The sequence below is a fragment of the Physeter macrocephalus genome, chromosome 11, assembly GCF_002837175.3.
Source record: "Physeter macrocephalus isolate SW-GA chromosome 11, ASM283717v5, whole genome shotgun sequence".
Taxonomy (NCBI): Eukaryota; Metazoa; Chordata; class Mammalia; order Artiodactyla; family Physeteridae; genus Physeter; species Physeter macrocephalus.
Window position 1 is genome coordinate 45,857,005 of NC_041224.1, and position 13,197 is coordinate 45,870,201.

A 13,197-nucleotide genomic window follows, 5' to 3' on the forward strand; every position below is an offset into this window, starting at 1 on the left:
TAATAGTATTGTTTAATCCACAGCCTATATTCCAATTTTTTCAATCATCCAGCAATGCCCCCTACAAAGTTACCTTCTCTCCCCCATCATCAAGGATTCAATTCCAAATATTCACCACATTTAATTGGCATGTTTCCTCTATCTCCTTTAATCAGGAATAGTTCCTCAGTCTTTCTTTGACTTTTTTGACCTTGCTAATTTTGAAGAGTATATATAGTTATTTTGTAGTATGCATCTCATTTTCAGTTTTTCTGAGTTTCCTCATGATTAGATTCAGGATATACATTTTTGGTATCTATCATCAATTTTTAACACAGCTGCCAGATCATGCCATTCCTCTGCTCAAAACCCGCACTTAGAGAAAAAGTCAAATTTGCTGTAATAGTCCTCAAGGCTTTGTATGGTCCCTGCAATTGCTAATCTCTTTGTCTGGAAAATTCTTCCCCCAGATATCTGAACAGCTTGCTTTCTCCTTTCCTTCATGTTATTACTCAAAAGACAGCTTCTTTATGGAGTTGGACAATGTCATCAACTTATGTATGTAAAAACAAACATCTAAGGATAGCCAGGAAAATAATGAAAAAGACAAACTATGAGGGGATTTAATGGTATCAGACACTAAGACATACTATAAAGCCACTATAATCAAAGCAGTGTGGTACTGGGACATGAATAAAGAAAGTGGAAAGAACAGAGCCAAGAAATTGACCTAAGAACATAAGAAAATTTAGGATATGATGAATTTTAGATGGCATCTCAAATAACTGGGGCAAAGATGGGCTTCTTAATAAGTGATGCTAAGATAACTGGGTAGCCATTTAGAAAAAAGATAAATTTAGATCCATATCTCTCATAATTCAAAAGTATAAACTTCAATGGGATCAGTGATCCAAAGGTTAATTATAAAACAATACAAGAACTAGAAGAAAAGATTAAATTCTCTTTTACCTTGGTGTAGGGAAAGGTTTTCTAGCAATGACTCAAAATCCACAGCAATAAAAAAAATAGATTAATACATTTGTATGGAAAAGGACCATAAACAAAATCAAACTGGGGGGAAGTATTTGCAGTATATAACACAGGTTAAGGGCTAATATACTTAATATATATATATTTTTAACTCTTAAAATTGAGGATCAAAGAAACAAAAACACAACAGAAAAGTGGAAAGAGACATGAATGGACAATTCAGCCCATAAACAAAGAAAAAAACAGAAAAAAAGTGAACTGCTCTTAAACATATGAAAAGATGTTTGAACTTACTCATATTTAAAGAAATGCAGATGAAAACAACATTGAGATACCATTAAATTGGCAAGAACTAAAAACAAAGATTATACATTCTGTTGATAAAGCTATGGGGAAATAGGCACTCTTGAACATTTTTGGCAGGAATGAAAACCAGAACAACTCTACCAGAGGGAATTTGGCAGTATATTTACACCTACCTTTTGACCTACCAACACCACTTTTAGTAACTTACCTGAAGCTACACCTCTAAAAATACAAAAATGTGCTCCACCTCCAACCTGTCTTCTTAAAGGCCAGTCAAGGTTACTGCAATAGTACTGAACACTGTGTAACCCAATGCAGGCAAATTAGCCTTTGGGGACAAGACCATACACTGTGAAGCCAAATATCCAGAACCCCAACCCCGCTGTGTACTAGCTGAGAGGCCCCCAATCCTGTAACACCTCCATCTGCTTATACACCGATTTTGATTTTCAAACCATTGTGTTGCAAGTCACCAGGCCATGATGTTCAGCTCAAACAGCACTGTGCTAGACATGGGGGCCACAGGTTCCAAGAGCAACTGGGTCCTGGCTTGGAGCAAAAGCACCAATTTTGGACATGAAGACACGTTCAACCAGATCTTCTACCCCAGCTCAAGAATTCCTGTGATGCCAAGTTGATAGAAAAGAAAGCTCTGAAACAGATATGAACCTAAACTTCCAAAGCCTGTCAGTGATCAGGTTCTGCACCCTCTCCTGAAAGTGGTTGGGTTTAACCTAATCATGGCGCTGTGGCTGTGGTCCAGTTGAGGTCGCCAAGAACGTGAGAGTCCCCTGCTCCATCTACCTTTGCTCTCCCTCACCCTTCATGTCCCTCTTCAAGCAGAGAGGTGCACTCTCTGCCCCTGCGGACAAGAAGTCTCCCTCCACCTCTCTGGCCCCCTGGCAATATCACCAACTGGGCTGTACCAAATATTTGTGATCAAGACATTGAAGAACTCCCCAACACTGCTGCTACCCACTCTGTTCCCTCACTGCTGCTTGCCATTGCACGACACTCCAGCAGAGATGGGGACTGCTGCAGCCTCTTCCGGCTCTGAAGAAACTCCCTACCTCCCCGCCCGACCACTGTCCCCACCCCTGAGATTGCCTCTGATGTCCCAGTGGATGATGGACCCCCCCATGGGTTCTCTTGGGCTCTAGCTCCTGGAGAATATCTTGCGGAGTTGATATTTTTTAAATAGTGTTCACAAAGACATACATATGACCCTTTTCCCCAAGATGTGGATAAAACCATATCATTATCTAGGCCTTTGCTCCACTGTGTTTCTGGGTCACGTTGTATATTTTGCTGCCATAGCGTTATTAAAAGCAATTCGGAAGAGCAATAAATAAATACAAATACAAAAATGTATATGCACAAGGTTATTTACTGTAGCACTGTTTGCAATTGCAAAATGTTGAAAACAATCTAAGTGATCATATATGGGAGAGTGATTGAATAAATTAATAAAGTGGTGGGGAAGAAAGGAACCAACCTAAGTAACTTTGGAAACTGGCACTTTATATTACATAAGGCTAAAGACAAAATGAATTGGACGCAAATGTACTTGAGTGGTAAATTTGTTTTTCACAGGGGTATGGGTTAGCATTTCTGATACAAAGAGTATTCCAGGATTGAGCAAACAAGTAAATATACTATGGATAATGAGAGCCAGGGTTTTCAAGGTCAAAGAAAAAAGTTAAAAGAAGGAAAAAGAAATCAAGAGTAAAATTTGTGGTGTTGAACTGGATTTGGAGGTATCAGTGTGAACTTATGGTTTTTAATATATATATTAAATATACAAATAGGTATGTGCATGTGTATGTGTGTAAAAAAGTGCAAAGTCTTTCCTACTTAGAGAAAGGTAAATTAAGACAACACTAGGATACCATTTCTCACCTGTCAGACTATTTTTCTATGCATGCATAGTTTTGCATTACATTATATTATCAAGAGTATAATCTAGTCTTGAAAATAGCTTTTTTTCTCCCATTCTCCACTCTCAAAATAATACGGCTCCCCGATTAACATCAAAGACATTTCCCTGATGCTGTTCAGGATCACTGATGCCCCAGCATCTGCTAACTTTAAAATTCACACTTTCCTTGAGATTTAATTCTACCAGATACAGACAGATTTCTTTCAGCACTTAGGCCTTTTAGTTCTGGTCTGCCACTCACTAGCTGAATGACATTGGGCAAGTCACTTAATACCTACAAACCTTGATCCACTCATCTGTAAAACATAATATCTGTCCTTGCATGGTCACAGAATTACAATGAGATTCCAAAGGCAGTTTTTAAAAACTATATGTCCTTTTACAAATGTTAGGTTATTTTAATAATATTGCAGGCCAGGGACTTCCCTGGCAGTCCAGTGGTTAAGACTCCACACCTCCACTGCAAGGGGCATGGGTTAGATCCCTGGTCAGGGAACTCAGATCCCACACGCCGCATGGCATGGCCAAAAAAAAAATGCAGGCCATCTGAGACAAATCAATCAAGGCTGTTTATTTAATAATTTACTAGTTGTTATTCACTGTATTTTAAAATATCTGTGACTCAGCAAAGAAGAAATTATCACATCTAATAAAAGTCATGAAATAATAAATAGAGCTTCCACCAACCTGGCCATTTGCTTGTAAGCTTCTTCAGCTACTGCAAAGATATGTGGATCCATATCACCCATGTTCTGACCACTATATGCATTAATAATATCTTCTCCATAAATAGGCAGCTGTTCATAAGGATTTATAGCTACTAGGACTATACCTGGGGAGAAAGGTAAAAAAAAGGAAAAGAAGTCAATAATATCCTCATGGGCATATCAAACTTGGTAAAGTGAGAATCATAGTTAATACTAACTCAATTTCAGTTAATATTGAACTAACAAATTGTTATGGGTCAAAATATATCATAGCCTTTGCCTCTGAACTCATTATACCTAGTCCTAACTAAAACACCATTTACAAACTAGACTAGGTGATTTAAAATAATAAAAACTGTGGCAATGTTGAAAGGACTTTAAATATTTTTATAATATTTAAACCAAAAATTCCACTTCTAGTATCCAAATGAAATAATCATAGATCACGTAAAGGTTTTTTTTTAAATAAAGATGTTTATCATAATGTTATTCATAACATTGAAAAGTGGAAACAAAGTATATAATAAAGGGAGAGTGGTTTAGGTATAGCACAGGTAACTATATTCAATCCCCCTGGCAATATCACCAACTGGGCTGTACCAAATATTTGTGATCAAGACATTGAAGATCTCCCCAACACTGCTGCTACCCACTCTGTTCCCTCATTGCTGCTTGCCATTGCCCGACACTCCAGCAGAGATCCGGGAGGGTCCCACGTGCCGCGGAGCGGCTGGGCCCGTGAGCCGTGGCCGCTGAGCCTGCGCGTCCGGAGCCTGTGCTCCGCGGTGGGAGAGGCCACAACAGTGAGAGGACCGCGTGCCGTGGAAAAAAAAAATTATATATATATATATATATATATATGTACAACTGAGTCACTTTGCTATATAGCAAAAACTAAACACAACATTGTGAATCAACTAAACTTCAATAAAATTTTTTTTAAAAAGGGAGAGTGGTTTAATATGTATTATTATATCCACGTAATAGACTATTGAGCTACCACCACAAATCATGTTTATTAAAAATATTAAGTGTCATAGGAAAACATGACACAAAACTATATACAGACTGATTCCAATTTTATATCTATTTATACTCCCTCACATATACACACAGGATATAAGACAACATAATACTGGTTATTTTTCAGTGGTGAATTACATGTAATCCTTTTTCATTTTTTATACTTTTTTTGGTATTTCCTTAAATTTTACAGCAAGTATATATTAACTTAATAAGTCATTCATTCAACAAATATTTGACTACAACTACCTTTCAAGTCATTTCTAAGTGCTATATTTACAACAGTAAACAAACAAAAAGACAAATCTAAATGGTGTATAACCTTTAAAAATTGTGGGGAGTTCCCCGGTGGCGCAGTGGTTAAGAATCCGCCTGCAAATGCAGGGGACACAGGCTCCATCCCTGGTCTGGGACGACACTCCAGCAGAGATGGGGACTGCTGCAGCCTCTTCCGGCTCTGAAGAAACTCCCTACCTCCCCGCCCGACCACTGTCCCCACCCCTGAGATTGCCTCTGATGTCCCAGTGGATGATGGACCCCCCCATGGGTTCTCTTGGGCTCTAGCTCCTGGAGAATATCTTGCGGAGTTGATATTTTTTAAATAGTGTTCACAAAGACATACATATGACCCTTTTCCCCAAGATGTGGATAAAACCATATCATTATCTAGGCCTTTGCTCCACTGTGTTTCTGGGTCACGTTGTATATTTTGCTGCCATAGCGTTATTAAAAGCAATTCGGAAGAGCAATAAATAAATACAAATACAAAAATGTATATGCACAAGGTTATTTACTGTAGCACTGTTTGCAATTGCAAAATGTTGAAAACAATCTAAGTGATCATATATGGGAGAGTGATTGAATAAATTAATAAAGTGGTGGGGAAGAAAGGAACCAACCTAAGTAACTTTGGAAACTGGCACTTTATATTACATAAGGCTAAAGACAAAATGAATTGGACGCAAATGTACTTGAGTGGTAAATTTGTTTTTCACAGGGGTATGGGTTAGCATTTCTGATACAAAGAGTATTCCAGGATTGAGCAAACAAGTAAATATACTATGGATAATGAGAGCCAGGGTTTTCAAGGTCAAAGAAAAAAGTTAAAAGAAGGAAAAAGAAATCAAGAGTAAAATTTGTGGTGTTGAACTGGATTTGGAGGTATCAGTGTGAACTTATGGTTTTTAATATATATATTAAATATACAAATAGGTATGTGCATGTGTATGTGTGTAAAAAAGTGCAAAGTCTTTCCTACTTAGAGAAAGGTAAATTAAGACAACACTAGGATACCATTTCTCACCTGTCAGACTATTTTTCTATGCATGCATAGTTTTGCATTACATTATATTATCAAGAGTATAATCTAGTCTTGAAAATAGCTTTTTTTCTCCCATTCTCCACTCTCAAAATAATACGGCTCCCTGATTAACATCAAAGACATTTCCCTGATGCTGTTCAGGATCACTGATGCCCCAGCATCTGCTAACTTTAAAATTCACACTTTCCTTGAGATTTAATTCTACCAGATACAGACAGATTTCTTTCAGCACTTAGGCCTTTTAGTTCTGGTCTGCCACTCACTAGCTGAATGACATTGGGCAAGTCACTTAATACCTACAAACCTTGATCCACTCATCTGTAAAACATAATATCTGTCCTTGCATGGTCACAGAATTACAATGAGATTCCAAAGGCAGTTTTTAAAAACTATATGTCCTTTTACAAATGTTAGGTTATTTTAATAATATTGCAGGCCAGGGACTTCCCTGGCAGTCCAGTGGTTAAGACTCCACACCTCCACTGCAAGGGGCATGGGTTAGATCCCTGGTCAGGGAACTCAGATCCCACACGCCGCATGGCATGGCCAAAAAAAAAATGCAGGCCATCTGAGACAAATCAATCAAGGCTGTTTATTTAATAATTTACTAGTTGTTATTCACTGTATTTTAAAATATCTGTGACTCAGCAAAGAAGAAATTATCACATCTAATAAAAGTCATGAAATAATAAATAGAGCTTCCACCAACCTGGCCATTTGCTTGTAAGCTTCTTCAGCTACTGCAAAGATATGTGGATCCATATCACCCATGTTCTGACCACTATATGCATTAATAATATCTTCTCCATAAATAGGCAGCTGTTCATAAGGATTTATAGCTACTAGGACTATACCTGGGGAGAAAGGTAAAAAAAAGCAAAAGAAGTCAATAATATCCTCATGGGCATATCAAACTTGGTAAAGTGAGAATCATAGTTAATACTAACTCAATTTCAGTTAATATTGAACTAACAAATTGTTATGGGTCAAAATATATCATAGCCTTTGCCTCTGAACTCATTATACCTAGTCCTAACTAAAACACCATTTACAAACTAGACTAGGTGATTTAAAATAATAAAAACTGTGGCAATGTTGAAAGGACTTTAAATATTTTTATAATATTTAAACCAAAAATTCCACTTCTAGTATCCAAATGAAATAATCATAGATCACGTAAAGGTTTTTTTTTAAATAAAGATGTTTATCATAATGTTATTCATAACATTGAAAAGTGGAAACAAAGTATATAATAAAGGGAGAGTGGTTTAGGTATAGCACAGGTAACTATATTCAATATCCTGTGATAAACCTCAATGGAAAAGGATGAAAAAATATATATATATGGGGCTTCCCTGGTGGCGCAGTGGTTGGGAGTCCACCTGCCGATGCAGGTGATGCGGGTTTGTGCCCCGGTCCGGGAGGGTCCCACGTGCCGCGGAGCGGCTGGGCCCGTGAGCCGTGGCCGCTGAGCCTGCGCGTCCGGAGCCTGTGCTCCGCGGTGGGAGAGGCCACAACAGTGAGAGGACCGCGTGCCGTGGAAAAAAAAAATTATATATATATATATATATATATATGTACAACTGAGTCACTTTGCTATATAGCAAAAACTAAACACAACATTGTGAATCAACTAAACTTCAATAAAATTTTTTTTAAAAAGGGAGAGTGGTTTAATATGTATTATTATATCCACGTAATAGACTATTGAGCTACCACCACAAATCATGTTTATTAAAAATATTAAGTGTCATAGGAAAACATGACACAAAACTATATACAGACTGATTCCAATTTTATATCTATTTATACTCCCTCACATATACACACAGGATATAAGACAACATAATACTGGTTATTTTTCAGTGGTGAATTACATGTAATCCTTTTTCATTTTTTATACTTTTTTTGGTATTTCCTTAAATTTTACAGCAAGTATATATTAACTTAATAAGTCATTCATTCAACAAATATTTGACTACAACTACCTTTCAAGTCATTTCTAAGTGCTATATTTACAACAGTAAACAAACAAAAAGACAAATCTAAATGGTGTATAACCTTTAAAAATTGTGGGGAGTTCCCCGGTGGCGCAGTGGTTAAGAATCCGCCTGCAAATGCAGGGGACACAGGCTCCATCCCTGGTCTGGGAAGATCCCACATGCCGTGGAGCAACTAAGCCTATGCGCCACAACTACTGAGACTGTGCTCTAGAGCCTGTGAGCCACAACAACTGAGCCCATGGGCCACAACTACTGAAGCCCTCGTGCCTCGAGTCCGTGTTCTGCAAGAAGAAAAGCCACCATAATGAGAAGCCTGCACACCACGACAAAGAGTAGCCCCTGTTCGCTGCAACTGGAGAAAGCCCATGTGCAGCAACAAAGACCCAATGCAGCCAAAAAAAGCAAAACACAACAAAAAGTGTATCACTGTACTGTACACCTTTAAGTAATATAACATTGTATATCAATTACATTTCAATAAAAATTTTTTTAACAAAAGGAAAAAGTTTTGCCCTCATGAACCTTATATTCTAGAGGGAAATTCAGACAATAAAATAAGTAAGAAAAATATATATCATAGGTTAGACAGTAGTAAGGAAAAGGGGGGAAAATGAAACAGAGAAGGAGGATAGACACCTAGGAGAAGAAAAGATAGGGCAGACAGGAAAGGCTCCACTGAGAAGGTAGCATATGTGCAAAAAAAAAATAAATTGAAGAAAAATGAAAATTGAGAAAAAGAAATATTCAGTTAATAGGTAGGGAAGAAAAAGAGCAAATATCAAGGATATAAAAGGTATAAATTCTTTTAAGAAGAAAAGATACCTGTTCCTTTCCAAAACAGGAGCGTAATGAAGAAATGCTGAGTGCTGAGTTAGGTACAACAAGCAAAAAGACTTAGAAGGAAATGAATGGAAATCCCAGACCTGGGTCTCAGCAGAGAATGATTAGTGAAAGAAGGATAAGAAGTCAGTAGAGAAAAAAGAGCTGGGAACATGGGAGAAAATAAGAATTGTCCCCATGCACAATATTTCCATGGCCATGTCCATTAGAGAAAAGAATTCACAGTTCACTCAGACAGCAACACACACTCACCACAATATGTATAAATAAGTTTAGAATCAATAAAGCGGACTCTGAGATTGTGGAGTACAGCAGGCTCATGAAGATAGCTGAGGGCTGTGAGGTCATTTTCACCCACAAGTATGTCAGGGTTTCTTAAGTGAGGCAGTTCCTTCGTCTTTGGATCTAGATGATATTCCAAATCCTGAAAATGCACAAGATATAGCATCTGGATAAATAATGACAATAAACCCTAAACAAGCACATACATTTTGCTTATTTCCTATTCCTGATTTGCTTCTCAGCTATTAAATGCATTCTTTTCCTGGCACCTTTCAAAACCACAGAAACTGGTGGAAATGGCAAAAAAATAAGGAGAGTCTTTGTTTTCATTAGATGTATTAACTCATATTAACAATTTTTGATAATACACTTTGAAAAGTCAAAGCCTAGAATATTTTTTACCTAGTTACTAGACCAGAGTTTTTAATCTTTAAATAAGCTTTTTTTTTCCTCTTCACCTATTATAAGTGACAGACAGCATAAGAGAGTGGTAAGAGCTTGGCTCTAGAGCCAGATCAACACAGGTTCAAACCCTAAAACTGGTACTTACTCCTTTTGTGGTCTTCAGTATGTTATTTAACCTAAATCTTTCATTTGTAAAATGAGCATAATGGAAATAGCTCATAGGGGTGTGGTAAAAATTAAGTGAGACAATGCCTGGTATGTGCTAAGTACTTGGGAACTCCTGAACCCTGAGAGGTCCAAGAATCCCCTAAAATTAGGTGTTAACACTTTGTGTGTATGCACATATGTGTAAATATACACATATATGTGTATTTTTTAAAAAACACAGTCCATAGTTTTTATTCAACTTTTAATGAGGTGCTTGGGCCCCCAAATTAAGAAGTACTATTCACTTTAAAGCCAAGGGAATATGGCTTTATGGCAAAGCCAAGCATGGAGATTGTTACTCAACTATGTATTAAGGACAAACAACACACGACACATGAAAAGGAAAATAAATGGCAACATAATTGCAGAGAGGGGCACGTGATTTTGTAAAAAGACTTTTTTGTTAATACTAAAGAGATATAATAGAGGTCAAATGTTCAAATCAGGTTGGAATGACTCTGCAAAATGGGGAGGAAATTTTTACAATCTGCCCCTTGACCTCTCTCTGCCTGTTTATTAGGGTATAATAATAAAACTTTTCCAAAGCAGACTGGTCCTTGCATTGGCTCCTGCCATACAAAAAAGCCACTTCTGGCTGTGTGATCTCAGGTAGACTGCTTAATGTCTTGGCTTCCTTATTTGGAAAATGGTTATAATACCACCTGTGAACCTACAGGATTGCTGTGAGAATTAACATAAGAAAATATAGGGACTCCCCTAGTGGTCCAGTGGTTAAGACTCTGCCCTTCCACTGCAAGGGGCACGGGTTCGATCCCTGGTTGGGGAACTAAGATCCCACATGCATGGCCAAAAAATAAGAAGAAAATATAGCCTAAGGTACCTAACGTTGTGCCTCACAGAGTGGATGATCAATGAATGTTGAATAAATTAATTCCTTAGTTGGCAGTCAAGGCCCTCCTAATCTGGCCTAATTCTTCCCTGCCTTCTTTCTGAATAATCTCCTTGTCTCTGTTTTGCTCTCCTAAAATTCATCCTCCATACTGCCAACAGTGAGTCCTTTCTAAAACACAAACCTGGCACACTTCTTCTGTTTAAAAACACTACAATCACTCGCCATAGCATACCAGTTGAAGTCCAAGAGTTTCAGCATGAACACCAGGCCCTCTGTGATCTGGTTCCCACTTCCAGCCTCTTGCCAGTCCTGTACCCTCACTTCACATCCCAACAACATGGAACTTGTGCAGTTCCCCAAACACACATCGCTGTACAAGCCTCCCGGCCTTTGTCCATGCTTTTCTAGATCCCTGAAATGCACTCCTCCTTGTCTACTCATTCTTTAGACAATGCCTCTCTGACCCTTAACCTTCACCAGTCCCTCTGGCCACTACCCACTCTGTTCTATTTTTGTTTCTTGTTTATATTTATTATATCATGTGTCACACTATTCATAAGTATATGTACTTCTCTTACCTGACACTAATGTCAGAGAGCATATCTTTTGCCACCTCTTAACATGGTATATAGCAGGTACCTTAACACACAAGCCTTGAATTAGTGCACACACCTTTCTAAATCTCTGCTCCAGTCAACTTGTGATATTCACTATCTCCAAAATATATTCCAATATATTTGGAATATATTGGAATATATTTTGAATATATTTAGAACAAAGTCTACTCCCCTCTCTTTGTTAATCCAAATTCTATCTAGTCAAAATTCTTCCTTTTCTCTGAAGCCTTCCTTGAAGCAGCCCACAGTGATATTTCCCTCTATTGGGATCCTAAAGTCCTCACTGTCTTTACAGTACAGCAGAGTGGTAATGAGCACAGACCAGAAAGGCAATCTCCTGGCTTTAAGTCCCAGCTTCATCCCTTAATGCGTGTATAACCCTGAGCAAATCCTAAACTCTCTGAGCCTCAGGTTCTTCATCCATAAAGTGGTAATGATAATAGCCCAACCTCACAGGATTGTTATGAGGATTAAGTGAGTTACAGCATATAAAGCACTTAGTATACAGCATATAAAGCACATAGTAAGTGCTCAAAATATATTAATGGTCAGGACAGCATTATTCACTTGGCAGTTAATCATAAGCTTATCTTTTGACATCTTAATATTGCTGTGTTGAACTACTTTTTATATCCTGTATTTTCCTGGCTAGATTATAACTCGTTAAGAGGAAATTAACGTCACAAAGGTTTCTAAGAAAAAAGTGTGACATGCCCTGTCAAATGCAGTGGAGAGATTAAAAAGGGTAGAACTAAGAGTCCACTCATGCAGTGAATGCAGATGGGAAAGAGATACAACTGGTTTTAAGTTTTTCTGGCCACTAGCAAAGTATTTTATATAACAGCTTCTAAGTAAATATTTTTCAAATATCTAGTTCCAGCAAATATCATATCTCAAACTGGCTCCTTAAATGTTGCTTTCTTAGTTAATGTGAATAATTTAAACAGTATCCTAAACAAAATACAGATAAACAGGAATATCTTTGGGAGGATTAGATGTGAATCTAAACCAGGTCATAATAAATTCATAAATCAAAATAATGGATTTTTAAAAGTACCTGCTATTTTCACTAAGCCATTGGGATAGAAAATTGAGTTTGCCATTTTGCTATTTTTATCAATTAAGTGAAAATATTATATTAATTCAAAATTTAACTTCCAAGTGAAGTTAAGTATGTCACAGCAAATTTACACTTTTGAATTTCCTTCACTTTATGCCAATAACAACAAATAAAAGCAAAATTCTTACCTTTCCATCCTCAAGGTGAAGCAGGAGCACTTTATCTCCTGGCTTATAATCTTTGAGCAACTCTGCTGACTTCCAAACTTCCTCGGGATCAGGTATCCAAACCCTGGCAAACTAGAAGACAAAAAGAAAAAAAAATTTTAAACCAGCAAATCAATTACTTTATAATGATATAAAAAAACATATCATGGATTTATTTATAATTAAACAGTTTATGAACAAAATAAAATTTGGTCAATATGAAATTTAACTTTTAAATTAGTAGATGAAAAGTATTTTGGCCTCAGTAGTACCATCATGCCCACATTATAAAAAAGCATGCTCTGTGGGGCTTCCCTGGTGGCGCAGTGGTTGAGAGTCCGCCTGCCGATGCAGGGGACACGGGTTCGTGCCCTGGTCCGGGACGATCCCACATGCCGCGGAGCTCGGCTAGGCCCGTGAGCCATGGCCGCTGAGCCTGCGCGTCCGGAGCCTGTGCTC

At 37.7% G+C, this 13,197-nt stretch overlaps 1 protein-coding gene across 1 annotated transcript in view; it reads right to left on the reverse strand.

The window, feature by feature from the left end:
• The window catches only part of MYO5A (myosin VA), a 223,820-nt gene that overhangs the window by 134,201 nt on the left and 76,422 nt on the right, over positions 1 to 13,197 (reverse strand). Inside the window, exons 2-4 of the mRNA XM_055087944.1 lie at positions 12,721 to 12,831; positions 9,361 to 9,532; positions 6,975 to 7,119 (exon numbers count right to left, since the gene is read on the reverse strand). Coding sequence (XP_054943919.1) covers positions 6,975 to 7,119; positions 9,361 to 9,532; positions 12,721 to 12,831 — 428 coding nt within the window. The remainder of the gene's footprint in view (positions 1 to 6,974; positions 7,120 to 9,360; positions 9,533 to 12,720; positions 12,832 to 13,197) is intronic.